This window comes from Natator depressus, chromosome 14, assembly GCF_965152275.1.
Source record: "Natator depressus isolate rNatDep1 chromosome 14, rNatDep2.hap1, whole genome shotgun sequence".
Lineage (NCBI taxonomy): Eukaryota > Metazoa > Chordata > Testudines > Cheloniidae > Natator > Natator depressus.
In genome coordinates this window covers 7,658,017-7,682,547 of record NC_134247.1, presented here as the reverse complement: position 1 = coordinate 7,682,547, position 24,531 = coordinate 7,658,017, and the positions used below count along the sequence as shown (strand labels likewise).

Genomic DNA, 24,531 nt, shown 5'->3' with positions numbered 1-24,531 from the left:
CGAGCACAGACAGGCAAGGGTTATGGGAGGCAGAATAGAAAGATTACGCTGGAAGGAGAAAAACTGTGTCCTCCATCATGGATGTGGTAAAACAAATTCACATCACAGGCAGGCTGAGGATGAGAGTGAAAATGGATTACAGACTTCATTACTGAGAGCTGAAAGCAAAAAGAGAACTGCGATGCCTCTTAATGCGCTGGCTGAAAATTAAATGGAAAGTGTGTGAAATGCACCTGCTCTGCCACCACAGAAAGCACAACGGGGTTCAGAATTACACTCAGAGCTCCAGAGGTGAAAGCAGACAGGTTTGGTAGGGCATCATCATACATCACAGCAGAATTCACTTTAAAATTAATCATAGCGCGCATTCATGGGCATTCAAACTCAAAATGAGCCACGCTTTTTGTTTGTTTTTATTCCAAAGCAAAGAATCTCAGGGTCACAGTCAGATCAGCTCCTTACAGATCAAAAAAGTATCCTGTCTTATCCTAGCTGCAAATGAAAGTGAACAAGAAACTGACCATATGGATGAAAGAGGAAGAATTCCTCTTGCTTTGCTGCATCACAGTTTAACAGCATCTCATTCTATGATGTCACTGACAGCAAGCATCAATGATATCAGCACCATCATGTGCACCAGAGATGGAATAACGTTACATGAGGAATTTTAGAAAAACAACATTAAAAAAAGCACATGCTCCAGAAATGTATACAACACATCCCTTTAGCATAGGCTACCCTATGGGTTTGGGATAGAACTAAATTATTTTCCCTTGCCAATGGCACCCATTGCAAAGAATTCAGCTCTTAATGCAAATCATGAACCAGAGTTTTGAAGATTGGGGGAGAGATGGAATACATATAGTTGACCAACTTTTCAATAAAGAAACTTTTCTAACTTATTTAGAGACCAAAACTAACTTTAACGGCCCATTCTCCCATGATACCACTACTTTCAAGTTAGGCATTATATTTCTCAACTTTCTAGAATAACTGTTTTATACAGAAAGCTAACTTTGAAGCAATAGGGTCTGGTCAATTAGGAAACAAAAATAAATAACTAATTTATATAAATCTTTGCAGATGTCTTTCAACAATAACAACAACAACAAAAGTGTCCAGATATGGCATACTGGAGAAGGGACAAATCACCCCAGAGGAATGGGTTGATCTGAAAAAAGAGGACCAGCAACCTCAGACTGTAGCACAATTAAATTTCTTTAAGGTACTGTTTCATGGTACCTCACACCAGTCAGGCTGAGAGAGCATGTGTACTTGTACTGAATGCAGATAAATGATGAAGAAATTGTGGTGAAAGTGGAGATTTTATACATATATGGTGGACATGTCCAGTCATTCGAGTACTGGGATGTAATCTGTAAGTAAATATCACAAATTGTTGGATATTTACAACCAAATGATCCTTTGGTAATAGTGGGAAATTCAGATCCAGCTCTGAACTTCATAGCTTGGCTAAGCCAAATCCCTGGATCTAAGCAGTGCAAAGTTTGGGGATGTGCTGGACCTGAGCTAAGGTCCTCCTCTAACTTTAGAGTAAAGAATTCAGTCACTGGAGTTCCCCAAAGGATGTAAGCCAGACAAAAGAACACAAAGCAATGATCAAGCATCTTTATTCAGACACACTTGCTTTCAAACTACAATTAATATTTAACAAAAGCATATCATGCAAACAAAGATTAAAGGTTAAAGAACTAAGAAAAAACAATGCAGTAATTTATACATCAATCTTGCCAGCTATTCTTCCAATATTTTTTGAGAAATGAATCACCTCTCCACATTTTCCTACAGTATCTTGCAATTAAATAATAAGAAAATAATGTTCTCCTCTTTATAAAAACAAAGTTTGTGTCTTAAAATGATATCCTTCACTGTTAATGATTTCAAGGTGATATTATTCCTTGTTAAAAAAATAAAAGAATGTTAACACAACAAATGCAATGATTTCAAATGTTTCAGGCATATTCTATAAAAGACAGACATTATCTTGCTAAAAGTACAAGTATTGTGAGCTGCATTTTTAAGCTTTTACATTCATTCTCGTAACTCAAAGAAGGGAATACATTTGAAACTCTTTCTGGGGAAATAAATCGACAGTGTTAAATCTTCGCCTTACTACAGCAAGAATGCTCACTAAGGCTCCAATTCAGCAAAACACTCAAGCATGTGTTTAAGTCCCACTGACTTCAATGGGTCTTAAGCATGTGCTGCTGGAAGTTAAGCACAGATGCACTTAAGCATATGATTACGTGCTTTACTGAACTGGGCTAACGGCTCGGTTCTGCAAGGTGTGGAGCACGATGACCCTGGATCCCGTACAGTACTGAAGCACATTCTGATCTACAAGCTTGTGAGTAGTTCTACTAAATTCAGTGGGATTGCTCATGTGCTTAAAGTGAAGTACCATGAAGCGCTTGGCTGGATCAGAGCCAGAGTGACCAGCAAGACTGAGCCCTACAGGCAAGGGTGCAAATAATGCTGATTCTGCACAATTGTTCAACCGGGAAAAAAACCCAACAGTTTGTTACTTTATCAATTCAAATTATTCTTTTTTTTCTAAAAAAAAAAAAAAAAAAAAAAAATAATAATGGGGGCTCATAAAGATTAAAAAACAAAGATTATTGTTCTTAAAATCTGTTTCTTTCACCTATTTATAAATTATAAAAAATAACTTGCTATTAGCTGAAGATTTCACGACAGGTCCTTCTAATCAAAAATTAATATATGGCCCAGTCTGCTCCCATTGACATAAAAGGGCAACAGATTTGGATGTCACCTACCACCTATTCTGACTCCCATTGAAGTCAACAGAAAAACGTCCTGAGTTTACTTGCAGCGGGATTGTGCCCTTGCATCACTGGACTTCAGGGGACATTAAAAATAAGTGAACCAGAGTGAAATCCAGCTCTATGGCTTCAATGGAAGCAGGCTAAGGCCTGCAACATGATCAATGTTGTTGCTATTGCTTTTGCATTTCTATCCTTAAAATGATTTATAAACATTACAGAATTTTTAGCCAGTCATCACAGATAGAAGAAAAATATAGTGTCTGGGGCTGTTTCCCCTGCAAGTTGAACTATCTGTGACGCTGTAGCTAAGCATGGAGCTGGATGAAGCAGGAGCCCAGCACCTCACAGATGCAAGTTAAATTACCAGCTGAGCAAAATCCTCACTGATGGGAAAACTGCAAACAAAAGATCACTTCCCCCTGTTAAAAGAGATAACTGAGTGTGACTAGAAACCAGCTGGGTTGTCAATTTTATTTAGCCATATGGAATTTTGCTCTACAATCAATTCTGCTAAAATTTTTTAAATTGCACAAAAAAGTCTCAGTAGTTGGAAAATGGGTAGTGCAACGGACTTCTACACGACTGGCAAGCAACACTTCACATTGTGATACGAGTTCGGTTAACAAGAGCTAAGCTGTACTCCAGATCCTACAAGAAACAGATATGTTATTTCTTTTAAATGGTTCCAGTAGAATTACTAAAGTTATATAAAAGTATAAATAGCATGGTATATCCAGCAACACCATGTGAACTGAATAAACTGATTTATTTATTATTAAAAAATTATAATAATACTTCCAATTACATAACACTTTTCATGTTAAAAGTGCATTAGAAACATTAATTAAGTAGTCCTCACAATACCTGGTGAAGGACGTAAGTATTATTATCCCCATTTTACAGATGGGGAAACTGAGGCAGAGAGGTTAAGTAACTTGCCCAAGGCCACAGAGGGAGTCAGTGATCGACCTGGGATCAGAACACATGTTCATGTATCCCACACCTGTGCTCAGAACAAGAGAGCACCCCCCCTCTCGATTTTCTTATGAACAGGAGGGCTTTAGTGCATGACTATAATCCATTATAAGGCTATTTAATTACCAATCATTACTGGCACTGCTATTCATTGATATGAAATCAGACATGGTTACTGTGTCAATTTTTGTATAACACTTCATTTAAACATTTCAAATAGTTTCTAAGTTTAGGGAATTGAAGGAAAAAGTGGTTTGGCTTTTATATACTGTCTTTTAGTTTTTAATGTAGCTAAATGTCTCCCTAACTAACAGCACAGATCTAACTGAGTTCCTGTATTTGACACAGATGTTTGTAAAGAAACAAAAACCATATACAATAATTTATGGCAATGACTAAAACAAACAAAATCATATTACATTTCCAGAAATTCCTTGGCAGGTTAGCACAGCTATTGCAAACCAAATACTACAAATACTCTTTCCAATGATATCAAAGATTTATCACTGGTGTTTCCAATGTTGTGCTTTGCTTAGTAAGGAGTATCTTCTCCCTTTGATGATTGCATGTAACTCCCGCTCAGTTTAACTGGAGTCATGTGCATGCACCGAAGGGAAACATACCCATAAGTAAAAACAACGAGGAGTACTTAAGAGACTAACAAATTTATTTGGGCATAAGCTTTCCTGGGCTAAAACCCACTTTATCAGATGCATAGAGTGGAAAATACAGTAGGTAGGTATATATACACAGTACATGAAAAGATGGGAGTTGCCTTACCAAGTGCGGGGTCAGTGCTATCAAGACAATTCATTTAAAGTGGAAATGGGCTATTCTCAACAGTAGAATACCAATACCCATAAGTGTCATCAGGAATTGCAACTCTGGACCTTTAACATTCCACCTTTCCTACAAGGAGAGAGGCTTTTCCCCTTGTTTGTTTTACAGGAGCTCAGTTGTTTTCCAATGGAATTGACCCTGCAGGACAGGAAGGATTTTAAAGGATCAGAGTGTACACATGCTGTAGGTTACTTTATTCCAGGGCTGGGCAAATTACGGCCCATGGGCCGGATCCGGCCCGCAGGATTGCCACTGCTGCTCCGGGAAGCGGCCACACCACGTCCCTGCAGCCCCTGGGGGTAGGGTTGGGGCGGCAGAGAGCTCCGCACCATGCTCTTGCCTGTGGGTACCTCTCCGCAAAGCTCCCATTGGCCAGGAACGGGTTACCACGGCCAATGGGAGCTTCTGGGGAGGTACCCACAGGCGAGGGAAACATGCGGAGCCCTGTGCCCTCCCCGCCCCCCAGGGCTGTGCAGGGACGTGGTGCCGGCTGCTTCCCAGAGTGGTGCGGTGCGGGGCCGGGGCTGGCAGGCAGGGAGCCTGCCCTGGCCCCGCTGCCACCCCAGAGCCGCTCTAGCTAAGCAGCGCTGGGCCGGAGCCTGAACCCCTCCTGCATCCTGCACCCCAACTCCCTGCCGCATCCCGCACCCCTACTCCCTGCCCTGAGCCCCACCCTGCACCCCTTCTGCACTCCAACTCCCTGCCCTGAGCCCCCTGCTGCATCGCACAGCCTTCCTACACCCCAACCCCCTTCCTGAACCTCAACCCCCTGACCTGAGCCGCCTCCTGCACTCCACATCCCTCCTGTACCCTAACCCCCTTCCGTGAGCCCCCTCATACATCCTGCACCCCTCCTCTGCCCCAACCACTTGCCCTGAGCCCCTTCCTACACACCACACCCCAACCCCCTGCCCTGCAAGCAATTTCCCCACCCAGATGTGGTCCTCGGGCCAAAAAGTTTGCCCATCCCTGCTTTATTCACTAATGGATGGTTTTGACAGTGTAATTGTGTTTAGGTTCTAAAAGAAAAATCACATTTTATTTCTGCAGAGTATGAAAGGTCTAAAGGCTAAATGTCCGTTCCTCCTCCCCCGCATTTCTAACCTGGGTTACGTTGGAATTTTCAATGTTCGGAGTGTATTCTCTCTTTATGCATGTGCAATTCCTGTTGATAGCAATAGGAATGGAGTGCAGATCAACTGGCTCTGTCTTTCAAGTCTGTATTCATGTAGCAGTCCTTACCTCACCCAAGTAATCCCACTGAAATCAATAGGACGTGAATAAAGACTTGAAGGATTTTGCCCACAGAGTAAAATCCACCCCATGAAGAGGACCAGTAGGAGGCCTAGGAACCAATTCATTCCTTTAGGGCTTACGTGTGACTTAAGTGGTTCCAAGGCTTGTGCTAGCTCTCTGCATAGGGGTGGATTTCACCTACAGACAGGAACACATAGACTCCATTTATTTCACGGCTTACCCACTAATGCAGCTGTCTTTTTGCCTCAACCTGGGAAATGGACAGAGTTTTGCATCTACAGAGAGTGTTTCTAACACATTATGTAGAGATATGTTACTTGTAATTTTTTTTTTAAAAAACACACTAGTTTTAAAAATATGCAGTTGATTGGGGGGGGGGGGGTTTAGGGGAAAAATGGAACATGGTCAATCGCAAGCCGTTTCAGATTAGTAGCCTGAAGCCAAAACTTTTTCTCAATAGTTAAAATTCCCTATGAATTGAGATTTTAACAACCTCTTTGGGACATCTCTATATTTATCGGCCCTCAGCCCAACTAATCTCCAACAGGCACCTACAACTGCTGCAGCATAGTGTCAGTATTACCTAATCGTGGGGGTCCTGGGCACTCTCAACTCCTTCAGAAGTCAACAGGAGCAGAGTCCATTCAGGGACTTATAAAATCAGGCTCTTAAAACTTTCACCTGAATATTAATGCAACAAAATGTCAGTTCTAGTTTTACAAACTCATGATATCAGGGGGTTTTGTTGTCTCAACGGGAAAGATTCTAACTTAAATGAGGTCATTTTAATGTTGACTACTCATGTTAACCAAAGTTCTCTGGACAGCCACACCTGTATATAGATATCTGATAAATAAACAACAGCTGTATTAAAATGGCATTAGGAACACTTTTGCTGTACACTTAGGGTTTTACTTTCTATAATGCATTTCCAAATCATGAGGAAATCACTGGATGTGCCTTTTAAATTGTGTGTAAAGGGCTGGTCCTAACATCAGGCCTCATATGAAACCTCATGAGTAAGGTATAGTAGTTAATTAATGATAACTTGTCTAGACAGTCACTTTTAGACAGTTCTGCACAATATTGCCTTATTCTTGCAGGATGGGCGAGTTCACAGTACCCCTTTTTAGCATTACAAAAACTTACACAAGAAGACAGGAGAGGTCCCAAACACAGGAACTTTGAGGTAACACGATCAGAGATGACTTCCTGTTTTTAACCTTACCAAATGCAGAGCACGCGCAAGTGCTTAAGAAAATAAAAATGAAAAATCTTGAGGAAATGAACAAAAGCAAATCTTTTTGAGGTTTGGATGTTGGACCAGCCACCTTTAATGCTATGCCCCAGTAGGCACAGTACTGTTTAACATTTAAAATGTGGGTCTACAACTTATAAATTCCATAGCTCCACTTCACCACTGATATCACGTAAGGAAAACAGAAGTTCCATATCTTGTCTACCAATCTCCTGTCCAGCTTGGCTCTGTTCCATTTCTCCCCAGCGGCTTCTCTCATCTCTAGATCTCCTGTGCTCTGCTATCCTTTTCTATTTTTCCTTTTCGAAGTCTCTCCGTTGCCTAACGCCCATCATCATACTCCAAGGGTACACCAACACTGCAATAAAAGACTACTTGCTCAGCCATGACTGGCCTGAGTCAGCTGACTTAGGCTTGCAGGACTCGGGCTGTGGGGCTAAAAATTGCAGTATAGATCTTTGGCCTTGGGCTGCAGCCGTGGCTCCAAAGCCTCGCAAGGGTGGAGGGTCTCAGAGACCAGGCACAAGCCCGACCCTGAACATCTGCACTGGAATTTGTAGCCCTGCACACCATGAGCCCAATTCAGTTGACCAGGCTCTGAGACTAGGTGCTGGAGGTTTTTTATTGCAGGGCAGATGTACCCCTAGAGTACATTTAATGACAGCTCCCGTCAATATCGGTGGCTGTGATGTTAACAGCCCCTTATTCTAAATCTGAGCCTCTGAAGTAATCTACTGAACCCATCATCAAATGTGGCTTGATGCCTTGCTGTCCCTACCCTGTGTCAGGAGTTCAATGCTAGTAGATTACAATAATGTAGAAGGGTCATGAAATTATACAGGTGTCCACATACTTTATGTTGCATACCCATGTTTTTAAAGATATGTATGATACACAAACAAGACAATTCATTCTCAGGTTTGGCAGATAACTTAATATTTTGACACAGATTTTGTTTTAAATTATTATTCCTAAAATAATTTTAAATTTTGTTTGAAAGTTTCTGTAGTTCAGCAACAGCTTGAGCTCTGGTTTGTTTATAGTGCTCCTCATTTGCAGTGTGCTTCTCTAAGATCTCAGAAATGTTCCATTTTACCAGTAGCCCAGGATTACTCATTCACTTTGAGCTTGATCCCAAAAACTCATACTCACATGAGTAGACCTTTTCTTATGAGAGTGGTCCCAGAGATTGCAATAGGAGTATCTGTGGGTGAAATCCATTCCTGTGCAAAAGATCAGCACAAGTCATGAGGACAATGCACCACTGACACCCTCAACTTTTGAGACTAGAAGAGATACATAAGCTTTATACTGGCCGTCTGCACATGGCTGAATTTCACCCAGACATAACTCCACTGCAATCTGTGAGATTGCTCAAGGAGGTAAGGAATAGTCATATGAGTAACAGTTTACAGGATTGTGCCCTTCCACAGTATTTTGGCACAGTTTAGATGATCTATTGTAATAGAAAACTGATGTTAAGGAAATTGCACCCTTCGTTACAGATTCCGATTCGTTCATAAGTATTTTATGGGAAATATTTTACTTTGCATGAGAGTAAGTTTACATGCTGGGGAAAAAAACGGTAGATCACTCTGCATGCAGCAAAAGAGACAACATGCTTCTGGCACTGACATGCACATCCGGAAGGCAAAATATGTCTAAGATCGCTAACATTAGCAAGGCAAAAGGAAAAGGAAATGACTATACCAATTTACATGCCATCATGGAACCAAAATATGCACAAAAGTATTTACTGATCTTTGAATCAATATCTTCTAGTAAGATCTAAAAGGAAATATCAATCATTTTAACCAGGTGATTGCTACAAGAGAAGACTGCATTAATTACAGTGTTCATCACTGCAAATAAAGAAAATCTATTTTCTTTTTTGCAAGTAATAGATGTGAAATAGAAGCATCATTGAATCTTGTATAAAACCTGCAGGTAGCCATTATTGTTTAAAAATAGATCTACATTTAAAAGAAAAATAGCATATCCTATTCCATTGACCATATCCATAAACTAAAAAAACAAAACAAAACAAAAACAGAAAAATTAGCAATAAAACATTAAGCTAAATCTAAATAATAATGCTCATTTAGAACAAGAACCTTCACAAACATAGCACAATTTTGTCTTATAATTTTTTTAATACTCTATACTTGATACGATTATGTCAATAATAGAGATTTGCTTATTAAGGGTTATTATTAAACATGCAAAATTCATTGCATGAAGCATCTGCAAAATGTATTAAATTCCCTTCTACCAATAAAACAATTTTTAACTGCTTTTTATTTCAGTTCTACAGCTCCACAGGTTTTTAACCAATATTTAAAGTGGAACTTAGACCAAAAAACCCTCATATTTTTCTAAGTTACCCTGGGGAAAGCAGGAAGTGACTCTGAACTCCGCACTGTCATTAACTTACTGCACACAGTGCTCTCCTCTACTACCCTGTTCTGCAGCCTACTAAATGAATAAGCGTGAGTGGGTTGTAAGGGGTTACGGTTCTGTTTCACACTCTGGTTAACAAAAGTTTTATAGCAAAATATTGGTATTAATAGAACTGGCTAACAATGAACTTGAGTTGTGGTGTAAATTAAATTAATATAACTAACAATGGCACCCTGGATCACAGAATAATCTCATGGAGATTAAAGTTAACACAAGTATTATTATTTTTATTACTATTAATTATGCAATTTTATCCTTGAGCTAATATTTGCCCTGCGCGCTAGTTACCATCAGTCCTAAATATCTGGCTGCTACTGAAAATCTGTTTAAATTTGTGTCTGCAAGTGAGTCTCAGAGCCCAAGAGTCCGACTTTATTTCCTTAAAAAAACCAACCTGGTACGTAAAAGCAGTAGTTTTGACACATTTTGCTTTGAGCAATCTTACACAGTGCTCCTCCCCGCCCCCCAGCTACCCCTCCCTTCCAGTCACTTGTGCTGTTTCTTCAGGAAGACCAAAAGGAAGAGTAGTCCCTCAGGGCCGAGGGCTCACATTCCATGCTATCCACATTTAAGGGCTGAAGACTTTCCATTTTAAGGGGGGTTGCTTTTTTTTCAGTCTACTTGATGCTGTTTCATTCTTTCTAATATGCTTTTCCAGTGCTGGAGGGGAATTGGAAAAGGTCAATAGAAAGTATGCAAATATATTAAAACAGACCAAAAATGGCTGACTTCATAAGAGTAACCCTACAGCCAGTAGTGTGAATAAATGGGCACTGTATATTACATGAGCTCCTACTAAGACAACTTCTCTTTGTTGCAAAGCCAAATCCTGAATGAGTGTCCTTTTCCCTCCCCCTCCTCCTGAACTTTTTACTCTACAATTTCCAGGCCCAACTGAAACCAACAAGGCAAAGGCCTAAAAATTCTAGGGCAAAGGTCCATTTTCCACTGTGTGGTTTGTTCATGTCTATCAGCTTCATACTACACTTAGTAAGCTTGGGTGTACAAACTGTGGGTTGACATAGGAGAACCCTTCAAAATCTGTTTGGTCTATGTTAGAAATGACCAGCTGATCAGGCGGTGTTAACACTGGTTGTCCTCGAGTAAAGAATTTGTCGAAGTTTTCAGCACCTTTGCCACACTAAAAGAGAAAAAGGAAAAAAATAATATAATTAGATGAAAACCCATCAACGACACCTACTGGCAGTGCTGTCTCTTGGCAAATCATTCAGGATAGATATTGTGGACTTCTCTCACGTTTTACCTTTACAGGTAGCTAGGACACAATTTTCTTCCCTGATGTTAAAACATATGGCAAGATGCAAGGTGAAGAGAAAATGAAAAATGTGTAACACATGGAGTAAGTAACAGGATTGTGATGTAACAGAGTTCTTTCCAGAAGTACTGTGTGGCTCAGGAATATAGCACAAATATGCATGGAAAAGGTGGGGCAAACCTCCCCTTGCAGGTACTCCGGTAGATGGGCAATGGCTTTGTTCAACAGAGTTATCATGTGAGTAAAATTACTCATATATATATAAAGCTGGAAGCATGAATCTGTCAATTACTGGCAACATTATACACAGGCTTGGAAGGACTGGATTTTTATCAGTAAATGTCAATTTCACCACACACACAAACTGATGAAAAAATACTTCCATCAATAACAACTGACATTTACAGCTAGGCAAAGTAAGAAAAATGCTGCTTGCCAACTCATGAGAGTTTAATTTAAGGATATTTACTTTGTATATTTTGACCTGTGATGTTGACAATTTGAGTTTCAACGGTTATAAAGCTTTCACTTTTTACATCTCGGTGTCTGTTGTCATTAAATAATTATTGTCTGTATCCCCGATGGTCTGAAGCCCCATAATTTCCCACAACTGTGAACATTTAAATATGTAAAAATAGGAAAAACACTTTAAAATAAACATTGATATCTGTCGAAATGGTGAAAAAATAAAAATTGAATTCTGCCAAGCCTGATTCTACAGCATGCACCTGACTATGAATTTTGACTCCGAGCTCTTTTGCAGCTGGACCTCACATGAGTATGTCATTGTTCACAACAATGCACTTTCTTAATACTTGGTCTTGCCTCAAAGAAAAACTAACCCAAATGCATCATAACTCCCATTTGGAGTATTGAGAGACTAGCTTGTGTTGAACATGAGCAGACCCCTTTGTAAATTAAGCCTGGTGGAATTCTATCCTGTTTGTTTAGTAGGTACACGTTTAGCATACTATTTTCTGGGTCTCCAACAGTATGTCTACACTGCAGTTACACTGTGACTGGCCTTTGTCAGCTGACTTGGGCTCGTGGTGCTCAAACTAAGAGGCTGTTTAACTGCAGTGTAGACATTCCAGCTCGAGCTGGAGCCTGGGATCTAGGACCCTGCAAGGTTATTGAAATGATACTGAATTCTAAAGCAGCTTCCAATCATGAAATCAGCTCTGCAAGACATTTATTTCAAACCACACATTGAGACTATGTGAAATTTCTTAGACAACAGAAAGATGGAGAGCCTGGAGAAGCAAGTTGTGTCTGCCAAAGGAAGGAGTTATAAAGGTCTGGAGTGGAGGTGGCTGGACACAACTGGCTCTATTTCAGAGACAGGGAAACCTCTCGTCTCATAAAGGCCAACGAAGAGGTATAGTTGTTTATATCAGCTCCACGCAGAAAGCGATTCAGTCAGAACAAACACGAAGAGCTGTTTTCATAGCAAAGTTGAGGGCAGTATTGAGGAGGGCAGAAAACACTCAGAGCAAAGCAGCATTACTTGCAAGTAAAAGGGGATGGAGGAATGGAAGGAGCACAACAAAATTAGCTTGGCTGGAAGAAACTGAGTGCACACTCAGAGAATACTGGACTTTGTATCCTCTGGAGAAGCCTAAAGGAACTTAAGGGCAAATCAGGTTACCTCAATGATGTTAGTGGTACAGTGCTACACTGGGCGGTGTGTGCCAGGACTACCAGTCCTGTGAAAATGTCTTCCCATTATACCTGCTCCTTTCCTCTTTGCTAACTTCTGTAGGGTGTCTGCACTACTTTACATTACATTTAATGGGCATGTTTGCATTCAGCCTTTGAGGATGATATACCACTATGCACCACCTTCTAACCTGGGAACAGATGGTTCATATGAAGGTCTTGTCTGCATTATCTAACACTAATGCAAACTGGGGTAGGGTTGAAGAGGAGTAGAGCGAACTCAAGTGATGAGATGCATGGTTCATATGCTACTTTGGACACAGTTCACTTATACCGTGTTCCCAATTATCTTGTAGAGAACTAGCAGAAATAATAATAGTAATGAAGTGTAAGTAAAGCTGCAAAGAATTTTTCTGTCTTGGGCACAAGCTGCCTTATGTTTTAAATAAAAACTGCATGCGCAGGACACTGACTACAGTGTTCACAAGGCTATTTGTTCAGTTTATTACCAACACAAACAGAAAAACACTCCAACCGGTTAAAGAGTTATGTTAGTTTGCTTATCATTTCACCCAGCGTTCTGAATATGTGCTCACCGAATACCTCGATGCCCACTGAAGCCAGTGCATTTTGGTACAGAAGTGCTGAAGAACAAGAATGGACAGAACTGAATTTTGGTGAAGGGTAAAACTCTCCATCTTCAGAGTTGTGAGAAAGCAAGCATGTTCCACAATTAACCACCATCAAATCCATCTAGAGTCATGGCAGTCAATTCAAAGCAGCAGTAAAGGGGCTTACTTAACAGGGGAGCTGCTTCTTTTTTTTTTTTTTTTAAACATCTTTGACAAATGCATCTCATGCCTCCAAAAGAAAACGTCATGCCCAATAAGTTCTTTCAGTCAATGGAAGCTTATCAGATGACGCAAAGATGAACCATTTAAACAATATTATCACTGATAGTCTAACCACCCGCTTTATGAATCTTATTACCACAAAATTGCTGTAACTGGCATAACTCTGAAGAGTAAGACTGTTCTAGATCTTGATAAAAAATTCTTGTTTCAGTCACAGTTCCCTGTTGCATAGGCTAGAATTAGGATATTCTAAACACACACAGGAAGGTGACATCTCCTTCAAGCTGCAAAAGAATTTAATCTAGAACCTGCAAATATTTTATTATTGGGCTGTGCTGGTACATACCCTTCCTAAGCTATACACTGTAATCAGAGATGGTTTGGGGAGGCTCACACAATTAATTATATTCCATGCGTGTTCCTAAACAAATTGCCACGAGCTGACATGAAGTTAAGTTTGTATTTAATCTACTGAAATGCAAAATATCTTATCTCCTCTGTCCCTGTATAAAAATTACTTGGACTTAAAACAAAAGGGAAACATTAACTGGCTTTTTTGTCTTTTTGTTTTACATGAAGTCTAAAAAATGTCTCCAAATAATCTTTTCCTACCCTCATTCATGAACAGCAACTACAGTATGTCATCATATAGCTTGCGTCAGATTTCTTAAGCCCTGTCTGTAGAAGTTGCTTATGTTGATTCAGGCACCCTGGTGGTAGTAACATTGGGAGTCCTTGGTTAGATAGGCCACAAACATTTTTAATGTTGCATCATCTATTCCTTCTAAGAGGAAATCTAATTAACAGGTTGTTAAAAATGCCTCTGGCACCCAGTGGCCTACACTAAGGCTCCCATTATTGCTAACCTTATTGGAGCTGAAACAGGATTAGCAACAGTGGGAAATTTTGGAAAAATGTCTCTATTGTAGGTCCCCTTTCTGCTATGTCTTTAGTCACTTAACAATAATTCTGCATCTGGCATCCAGATGAATCCCATTACAATCTATCACATTCGCTATTGCTTGTAAATTGCAAAGTGTAAAACTATTTACCTTTAGACTCGTTTTTGTTTCCTTTTAATTTCTGCTCTGACTCTTGATACATATTGTTTAAAATTTGCCAAGAGATTGCCTAAAAATCTCTTATAACACTTTCCCTGGCGGTATCAAAACACAGTCCAAGGAGAGAACCGGCACTGGGGCTTGAACTTTCTCTTTCAGTCAGTTCAGGTTTGCGGCAGGAGGAGCTAGCCCATTCGGCATTCGTTCGATGGATAACAGAGGAAATCAATCCCTGAGACTATCCAAGAGCCTGGCATCTTTCACAAGCAACTAAATTCACTTAAAAAATAAGAAAAAAAAAAGGCAGTGTTTCTTCCCTATTCTTTTTTTTTTTTTTTTTTTTTTTTTTGCAGAGTATGACAGATTTGTGTATGTCTGTATCTAGTCCATAAACCCCATTTTGTTTTGTAAATGCTATTTTGATTATAAACTGTCTGTGCTTCCTTGTTGCCTTTTAACTTCCAACTTGGACTTGGCTATTGGGGTCAATAGCAGAGATTCTCTGTGCTCCTAGCAACAGACTAACGATGGAGAGCAAGCAAGAGTCATTAACATTATCGATCTTCCATTCAAATGGAAGCACCTTTAGAACAATGAGCTGGCTGCAGCCCAGAACAACCAGTGTCCCAAGTGGAAGTTAACTAAGCAATGAATCACCTGACAAGGGACATGAAGCCACTTGGGGGTGTCATCTGAGAGAGGGGGCTGAAACTTTGTAAAAGGACTTTCTTCAGCAAGGGGGAAGGAGACCACAACAAGAAGATAAGGCTGCCCAGGAGGAAAGAAAGAATCCTGGACCTGCTAGAAGAACACTGACTAAGACCCAGAGGGCTCTGAAGGGGTGAGGAAAATGAGGTAGGGATGTTTGTGTGGGTTTTGTTATTTTTCCACAGACCTCTGTCTTCCTTGTATTTGTCTATGAGCTTGTCTGCACTGGCCAGCTAAATCAGTGCTGCTGCGATCGATGCAGCAGCGTCAATTTAGTGGATCTGGTGAAGATTCGATAAGTCGATGGGAGAGCGCTCTCTCATTGACTTCAGAACTCCATCTCCCTGAGAGGCAGAAGCTAAGTTGGTGGGAGAGCGTCTCCTGTTGACATAGCGCAGTGTAGACACCACATTAAGTCGATGTAAGTTATGTCGCTCGGGGGTGATTTTTTTCACACTACTGAGCGATGTAACTTACATCGACCTAAGCGGTAGTGCAGACTAGACCAAAGAGTAAAGTGTAATTTGTTAAGAAGTGGCTCTGCAATGTGTGTGTGTGTCACTTGTTTTATCTGTCCCGAAGTAGCCAAAGGGTGAAAGGCATTCTTGTAGCAGTTCTAGCTTGATTTTGAGACCAATGAGGTTTGAAGGAATTCAGATAAGCACTGTGTACCAGTAGCCAGTGAATATGTGCACCTGTCATAACCTTCAGCTTCTTGCCAGCCCTCCTGTATGTCAGATCCTTTTTAAAACTTGAGGTTTGGATGTTATTTTTTCTGGCTGCATTCCTTTTGCAGATAAATGACATACAGCACTGGAACTGTGACACAGAGTGTAGGAAACCAGTGGCAGAGACTATCACAAAAGCACTCATCCTGATTTAATATGGGTTTATCCATCATAAAAAGCTCAATGGGTAATATTAAAAAAAAAAACTTTAAACACTGATATTGTTATTATGGATGTTTGCCCAGTACTAAAGCAGGATGGAAAAGATCTACTTCCTACCCCGGAAGTTGCCAGTAAAATATCCCTTTTAGCAAGATATCAATCAGCAACGGTAGCCTGAGAAATGCCAATTTGTAATTAAACAGATTATTTAAAAATTCAGTTTACACTTTATTCATAATGAGGAGCATGTCTAACACTGTGAACTTTCAGACTGCAACGGTAAGCAAAATGGATGCAGTCTTCTTTTAATAGTTTTTTCTGCCTAATTCTGTGATGTGCTCATTAACAGATTGCTGTTTGGCTTGTATAATTTACGTACAGAAGATGCAGTTTATGCATCAGGACTTAGTCAGGCAACCATACAATCAAAGGCCAAACATCACTTTTAACTAAAGAGTCTGTTTCTCCTCTTGAAGCACATGTAAAACTTCTATGAACATGTAATTAATAAGGATATTGCCGGCATAACATATGTATTAAATATTCAGATATTGCCTGCACAAAAAAGCAAAATAGATTCCCTAGCATATTATTTTCAATAATATGCAATATAATAGCATGCATTGTAAGCAACACAATGGCTCAGACTTTAGTCTATTTATATGAACCTCACTCATTGTCTAGTGTAAAAATGGTCATACAAGTATTTCCACACTGCAAATCTAAAATGAATTATGATTTTATTATTGTTCAGAGCATATAAGATATGACTGACATTCAGTAGTAAGTGACATTGAATGAAATTTTCAAAAGTGCCTCAGGTACTTAGAGGTCTAAGTCAAACTGAAAGTCAACGATACATAGATTCTTAAGTGCATACGTCAATTTGAAAAATGGGATTTAGATGCTTTTGAAAATTTTACCCTGATGACTTCCCTTGATAAATGAAGAGACTCAAGAAGTACCTTATTAATTAAAAACATACTTCCAGGAGACGTAGAAAGGCATAATTATACCTCAATCTCAGGTAGCCAGAGAAAACTGTCTAGTTTGTTCTTTAGCAGCTTCAATTTTAGTTTACTTATATAATTAATTATAACGTGTTTGTCAAAACAAAAAGTTTTATGGCATTTTATAAAAATCAATTTAATATTTCAATATAGTTATATAAAAGCAGGGCCAAATTTTCCTCTTAGTTACACCAGTGTAAAAATATAACATGATAGGAAAGAACAACAGGAACCTCTATTATCAGCAAAAAACGTCCCATCCTGCAAGCCCACTTACTTCTGGTTAATCCCTTACAGGACTACGCGTATAAGAAAGAACTACTTGTGCATGTAAAAGTTGCAGGGCTGGGCCTCAAGGAACTGATTCCCTATTTCAGTTACAAGAGCCACTTACACCTAGTCAGATTTTCTGCAAAATGACAATTAAATCCAGCTTTACAAATACCTGTAGGCTCTTATGAAGATGTTTTAATCCGAAAATCAACATAAATAGAATTAGATAGAAGGATATGTTGGTAAACCAATAACAAGGGACACAAGATTTGGGTTTAAAATGATTGTCTAAGAAAGTAAGGCAGCCACATTAATACTAGATTTATCTTGGTATGTTTCAACAGCAACCTGTATAAATAAAATAAGTCATAATCAACAGCCGAGAAACAGCACAGCTGGTGATTAATCCCCTATTATGATATAAATAGGAGCTGTGATATAGATTTCTGCAATTAAATGTGACATATTTGAATTAGATTGTATTTTGGGCTTTTAGTACTTTACACCCTTTATTAAAGTTTCATATGGGAAATGTGGGCCTAGATCCTGTGAGGTGCTGAGATTATTTTCCTTAACTTCAGTGGGAGTTCAGCACACTCAGTTCCATGGAGGATCAGAAATACAGATATTAAGGGAGATACGGTTTATTTTTAGCTTTAATTTTGATGCAAACATTGCATGATGAAAAAGTACATAATTTGTGTCTGAAAAAGAGCAATTCCCCAGCTGTCTGCCAGGTTGAAGAACCACCAATGGTCATTAATAGAACCATGTGCATTTCCTTACTTATTTACACAATTCTTTGTGTGTGACATTCACTTTTTATGATAAGTCTGACTTTTACTAGCCCAGTATATAGTTCTCTTGGTATGCAAGCAAACCTCCTGTTGAGGTTAAAGTATGCATATGGCTCTCAACAAGAGAAGACTACACATAGGTGCTGGAAATAGTGGTGCACAGGGTGCTGCGGCACCCCCGGCTTGAAGTGGTTTCCATTATATACAGGATTTACACCTTGGTTCAATGGCTCTCAGCAGCCCCACTATAAAAATTGTTCCAGCACGCCTGAGAACATATGCTCTCCTTGGGTAGTACCTGCCCTCTGTTCATTGATCCATCTTTAATGAGAGTTACTCTAACATTCCAATCCTCTGAATAGCTTCAAACAGCTGCCATCAACTGGCTAGAGAAATGTACTCTTCTTTTCCGTAAATGAAGAGTCTGTACCATCTCCCATCCAACCTCCCTGACCCGTAAATACAGAACACTGGTCCAAAGACCACGAGCAACAATATTCAGTCCTATATAGTGGCAGGTTTGTGGTCTGATATCTTCTGACCCTGGAGAGCAAGAATTGAGCATTTTTATATTATCGGAAAGGGTTGATTCTAATGAAACACACAGCATTTACTTCCAGCCATGAAATGGTACCCAAATATCAGATCTCACAGTAAAGGCAAGCTATTCAGGTCATTCATTTATAGAAGAGTTTTAATCTAAACTAATTTGCCTCTACAGTTACTATAACATTAAAAAAAAAACTTTCCGAAGCATTTCTAACATTGTTTTTCTATAAAACACATAACATGTGCAGAAATACATGATAGCATGGTATCATATAAAGCTTTGTGATGACCATCGTCACTCAAGGTTTCATCACTCCTGAGTAATGTGGCCAACCCAGACTCATGCTGATAAAACAATTATACCATACTGTCATGTGCTCCCCATCCATCTGCATGGAGGATGATTACATAGATTCCTTTCATCTTGTTATGCTACTAAATAGAAACAAAGCAAGTGTTATAGAGGAGAGCTGCTACAGTAAGACATTTTCCAGGGGTCTCTGGTAGCTTTGGCCTCCTCCTTCCTCAGATTTAACTTATTTTCTCCTTTGCATCAAGAACAAGCCTTTGTTTATCAATCATGTTACAAGTTGAAAGAAATTCTGAGCGGGATGACAAACATTAATTCTTCTTCAAAATAGATTAGATTTACTGTACTCACATTAATTAAAGGATCATTTACTTATTTGGATTTCTAAAACTGTGCCTATCCAATGGTCCAGATACGTGCACATCACACAGTAACAAACCTTACACATAAATCAGATTGATTATAGACTCTCCTCCCCTATGGACACGGCAGGAGTACCGAAAACCACCCAAGTAAATTGCCCATATCCCTTCATTAATCTACGCTCTTCTTGAAAACCTTGGGAGAGAAAAGAGCCTTGTGGCAAACCTGGAAATTCAACCAACTTGGACTCTGTCAAACCAATATGGGAAGCACAGTCCAAAGTTGAAGCTATTTAATGAAAATACCCCCGTACAGTTATACCATGGGCTATCCGTTCAAGTGTTCAGTGAAACAGTTGCCAGACCCTCATACAAAGAGACGGGCAATTTCTCAGGTAAACAGGCACCATGCCATTTAGAGCTTTCCAGATTAAAACCTAGCTCCTTAAACTGAAGCCAGTGCAGATCGCGGAGAACAAGTGTTGGGCGCTCGTTCTGGGGAAACCCCATCAAAAGTAGGCAGGCTGCTGAATTGTGCACTGAATGAGGTTTCCGAATGGTGTTCAGGTGTAGCTAACATTATGGTACTGCAATTCTGAGCTGCAAATACATGGATAACCGACAAGGCCCGAGTCTAAAAGAATAGGTCACAATACTTCAGCCAAACATAGATAGGAAGCATTAAGGAAGTAGGGATTTTATTGTACAGAAAATCTCTGCAAATTGACTTCCATTTAATCAACTGTGTGTTTTCACGTAGCACAGCTATATCAGAGACTTCCTATCAGGAACTCAGCAATAATTCTGTGGTATTTTTGATGATGCCCTAGCTACACTGGGTTATGCTAGAGCATGGAGTAGTCCTAGTGGCATTGCTTGGCAGTCTGTCAAAATCAAAGTGCTTGATTTAAGAAATGTCACACCTTTTGGGATACAGCTGTCTTGCAATGCTGTCAAGTTAGCATTAGCCTCATACCACAGAGAGGCTTGACCGCAAACAGTGCATTTTAATAGGGAGCCATCCTGTGTCTCACTCACCACTTTAGGCTTGAATGGCGGCTGAATCTCTCTGTTCTCCAGTTTCTCCCAGTCGATTCTCCTGAAGAATGCATGCTCCCTGACATCTTGCTCTCCCTCAGGCCCACAGCCAAGCCTTTTTGCAGGGTGTTTTGTCATTAACTACAAATTAATAAAACATCAAATGATTAAAGTGACTTTTGGAATGAAAGAGTAACAGACTGTCCACAGGTGGAACTGTTATTGTTCATGTCAAGATGTAGCTCAGCAATAAAATCCTTGTGAAAAGCTATACTTTATTTTTAAAGTGTTAATTTCTTTATTTCAAAGCTAGAGATTGCCTGTAGGCACTGAAATTAAAGGCCACACTTTAAACCCTGCTTTCCTCTTTCGTTACACAAAGATTACTGATACAGGGACAAATTTAGGCATGGTATAGGCAGGCACAATGGAATTACATCTGCATTCATCATGTCTGAATTCAGCCCTTGTTGTTATTACAACGTAGTCTTGTACATATCCAGAACAGGCTCTGTTCGGCTTCAGCAATCAATTAAACTTGATAAATTCCATTACACTGAAACATTTAAAGTACAAGTTCCTGATAATTTTTCTGTGTGTGTGCTGGACACCCCATTACCGCACCTGTCATTTTTTGGCAGCCTCCTGACAGTAACTAATCTGTGCTTCTCCTCCTCCACCCTTAATACCAACTTGATCAATATTAAATACCAGCTGCACAGGAAAACCACACTCACAAAAAGGAGCAATAATGCACACTTTGAAACAGTAATGTGTACCCGAATTAGCAAGGAAATGAGCAGCCAATGAGTATGAGCACTGGCAACTAAGGGATGCAGCCCTCAACCAATATGATGGGACTTCTGAAATCTCTTTATTCTAGTACAGTGGGTGCCATTAATAAATGAGCATTTACTGCATTTCCTTTTTTGATGTTACTGTAGTATTTGCCATATTCCCTATCTACAGACTGGGAAATATAATGAGGGGAATAGTTGCGATAACTTCTGCAATAAAACTCTCTTAAATTACTGAATTGCACACATTGATCACTTTAATAGCAATGCATGTATAGCCAGCATTTTAAAAAATAGAGCTAAAAGTCAGACTCCTAAGTTTGTATATTAGGCAGCTAAACAAGTAGCTTGATTTTAAAAAATCTTGTGCATCCGGCGGTCCCTTTTAAGTCAATCAAGCCTCTTATTTAGGTGAGTCAATATGAATGTTGGGTTTTAAAGGTAGTCTCCTTTTTGGGAAAATTTTGCTAGTAAATATGGATTTAGGAGTCAATATCTTGGCACCTACTTTTGAAAAAGACGGTCAGATATCTTTGTTCACCTAATAAAACAAGTCCATGTACATAAATGATCATTTTATCATACTTTGTGTTAACAGCAATGATACAAAACAGGGAGCCAAAGGGATTTAAGGAAACAGAATGTACATTAGGTTTGAAACACCTTGTTCTTCAAGCTTAAAACAGCTGCTCACCGTTTCTGTTAACTTTCCTCAAATGTGCAATTTGACAGCTAGTGACATCAGAAAGTGTTGCTTATGGTTGTATTAGAATTACATTCTGTTCTAAAATAATAACCCCTGCCAAAAATGAAGACTTGTGAATTAGTTGTACAGTTGCCAACCAGAAGTTACAAGCTGAAGAGCAAACAGGATTCCTTGGTTTTGGCCAGTTGAGGCTAAATATTGTATGTTGTTGAAAAGTACAGCACCACGCAAATAACATTTCCTATCACAAAAGTAAGTACGGTAGCAGCACTGTCTGCACTTGGAGGTACTGCTTTGAATTCTACTCGCCGGGTGTCACATAGGAAGCTCTGTTGCTGGCTTCTCATAGACTACACGTGTCTGAGAAAGGGATTTTAGAAGGGTATGAAAGGACATAACATGTCTCCTTGGGTCATTTCAATCACAAAAATGTTCCACAGAGATAGCAAAGTAGTATTCACCTTGAATGATGGTCTATTCAGGAAGTTCATATGGATTTGAAGGATGTTAGCAGGAAATTAAATCTAACTCCTCAGAGTCACTTCTGTGCTTGACACCTTTCCCACACTGCTCTGAACTTGACCTTCTTCAGAGTACTAGATGCTCAGAAAGTATCTTTTGTGAGGAAAATATCTGTCCGTTATAGACAGAGGGAATTCCAATAGCTGAGATTTAGGAAAGCCGTTTTTGTCCATTATAAACTGATAGGACCCTCTAACTACAAAAATTATGAGGTGAGCGCACTGTACTTTATTGGATGCAAATTCTACTTTTAAATATATCAGCAGTATCAGACTTTTTGCATGGGAGGGATCTACTCAATCTGCTAATAATGAAAAATCTAGAGAGCTGTGTGAGCATAAATGCAGCTGTGTGTGACTTTTGTGGAACATTTGTGACAATATCTTACCATACTCGGGAATGCCATTAAAGCAGTTTGACTATAAAACACACTTCAGTGTTAGCAGACAATGGGTACTGAGAGATGCTAAATCCAAGCTGTACAGTGATCCTACAGTCCAGGTGAATCATTCTAGCAAAAGGTTCAAGGCTGGCTCTTAGAGAACTAAGGGCTTTGGTTGCCTAGCTTCACATCACAGCTGAGTAATCTTCAATCTCAATTCAGATGAAACTCTTAAACAATGCTGCATTTTATTTATTATTTAAGACAGGATGGCTGGAAAAGGGATATGAGGCCAGATCAGAGCCAGAATTTTTAGTTGTGTTAGCTAAACCTCCTCCTCCCCCCGCCAAACACACAGTTGCAATGAACATTATTTTTAAAATTAAAATGTAAACAACATTTCCCTTAATGCTTACAACCCAAACATTGTGGCACTCTTGTTAATATAGGAGAATAGGAAAATCAGCGTGAGAAATACCAAATGTAAGCAAGGAGATTAAACAGTGAAAAGAAAAAGCAGCTTTCAAAATTCTTTCATTTTAATAATGTGAAGTGTTGTCTGTAATTTAAGAAAGGAGATCAGACTTTAGGCTTCAGTGATATTTATCTGGACAGTTCCCTTACGAACATGATTAGCTTTGTGACACTTGTGTAGCATCCTTTATCCTGAGGACTGCAAAGGGCTTCAGAAAAGATACTCTGAAATGCAGCCACTTCTGGGACGGGGAGTGTCACAATTCACATAAAGGGCAATGCAAAGAGTAAGGGGGAAAAGAGCAAAGTCTGGCTAAAACACTAGGACAAACTTTTCTTTTTAGGAAAAATGACATGGGATTTTTCCTATTTCCCCAGAGGATACAGGATCCTCAGGCAAAATACCCCACCAGTACTGTACTTGTACAGAATTTAATTTCTCTGAATATGAAGAATGGACCCTCATGTACAGGAACTAGAGCATTCTATAATAATGAATGGCAAACACTGCATCTTGAGATAACAATCTGGGTGAACAGCATAAAAGAACGTCGTGTTTCTTTTTTATAAGGGAGATCTACCTTGATCCCAATAGGATTTGAATGTGTGGCAGAAGGAGGGTTATGTAATTTCAATCCTGAGATACAGACATTTATGCCATTCCCATGCTATGTTGCAATGGCCTTGCATTTATTGTGATAAATAAAATCTCTTTTCATTTTCTCAATGATTTTATCTTTAAAGAAAAAAATGGAGTCAGCGACAGTACCACATATGCAGTTCCAAAGGACACACTGAACTGGGGAAGTAGATGCCAAATTCATTGTCTATTTAAATGCACTAAGATTTTCATCCAGGTGAAGAAGTAATAGACATCTGAAATTCACATTTGGGAAGAGCTACAGAAATGAGGTGCTCCAGGGAATGATACTGAGTCAGGAAAAAGTCAACACAAACTTTACTTAGCTAATTCTCCGCAGTCACATTAATGCGCTCCCAAAAAACCCCATTAAGATAGCCTACAATCAGAGATGACCTTAAGCCACAAAGCTTGGACCTGGATCAGAATTTCCTCACCACTCACTGGTGTTTAGACTGGAGGTTTACATTCAGGCTAATTTCTATCTAAATTCTAAAATGACTCCTTTTAATTGACTGTTTGCAGTGATGCTGTAGCTGTGTTGGCCCAGGATATTAGACCGATAAGGTGGGTGAGGTAATAGGTTTTATTGGACCAACTTCTGTTGGTGAAAGAGAAAGCTTTTG

The 24,531-nt window shown here is 39.5% G+C and overlaps 1 protein-coding gene across 2 annotated transcripts in view; it reads right to left on the bottom strand.

Annotated features, from left to right (window-relative positions):
• Positions 1-7,437: 7,437 nt before the first annotated feature.
• The window catches only part of PRKCA (protein kinase C alpha), a 315,357-nt gene continuing 298,263 nt past the window's right edge, over positions 7,438-24,531 (bottom strand). For both annotated transcript variants that reach the window (XM_074971004.1, XM_074971005.1), the window contains exons 16-17: positions 20,385-20,525; positions 7,438-10,738 (exon numbers count right to left, since the gene is read on the bottom strand). In XM_074971004.1, coding sequence (XP_074827105.1) covers positions 10,574-10,738; positions 20,385-20,525 — 306 coding nt within the window. In that variant the 3' untranslated portion in view covers positions 7,438-10,573. The remainder of the gene's footprint in view (positions 10,739-20,384; positions 20,526-24,531) is intronic.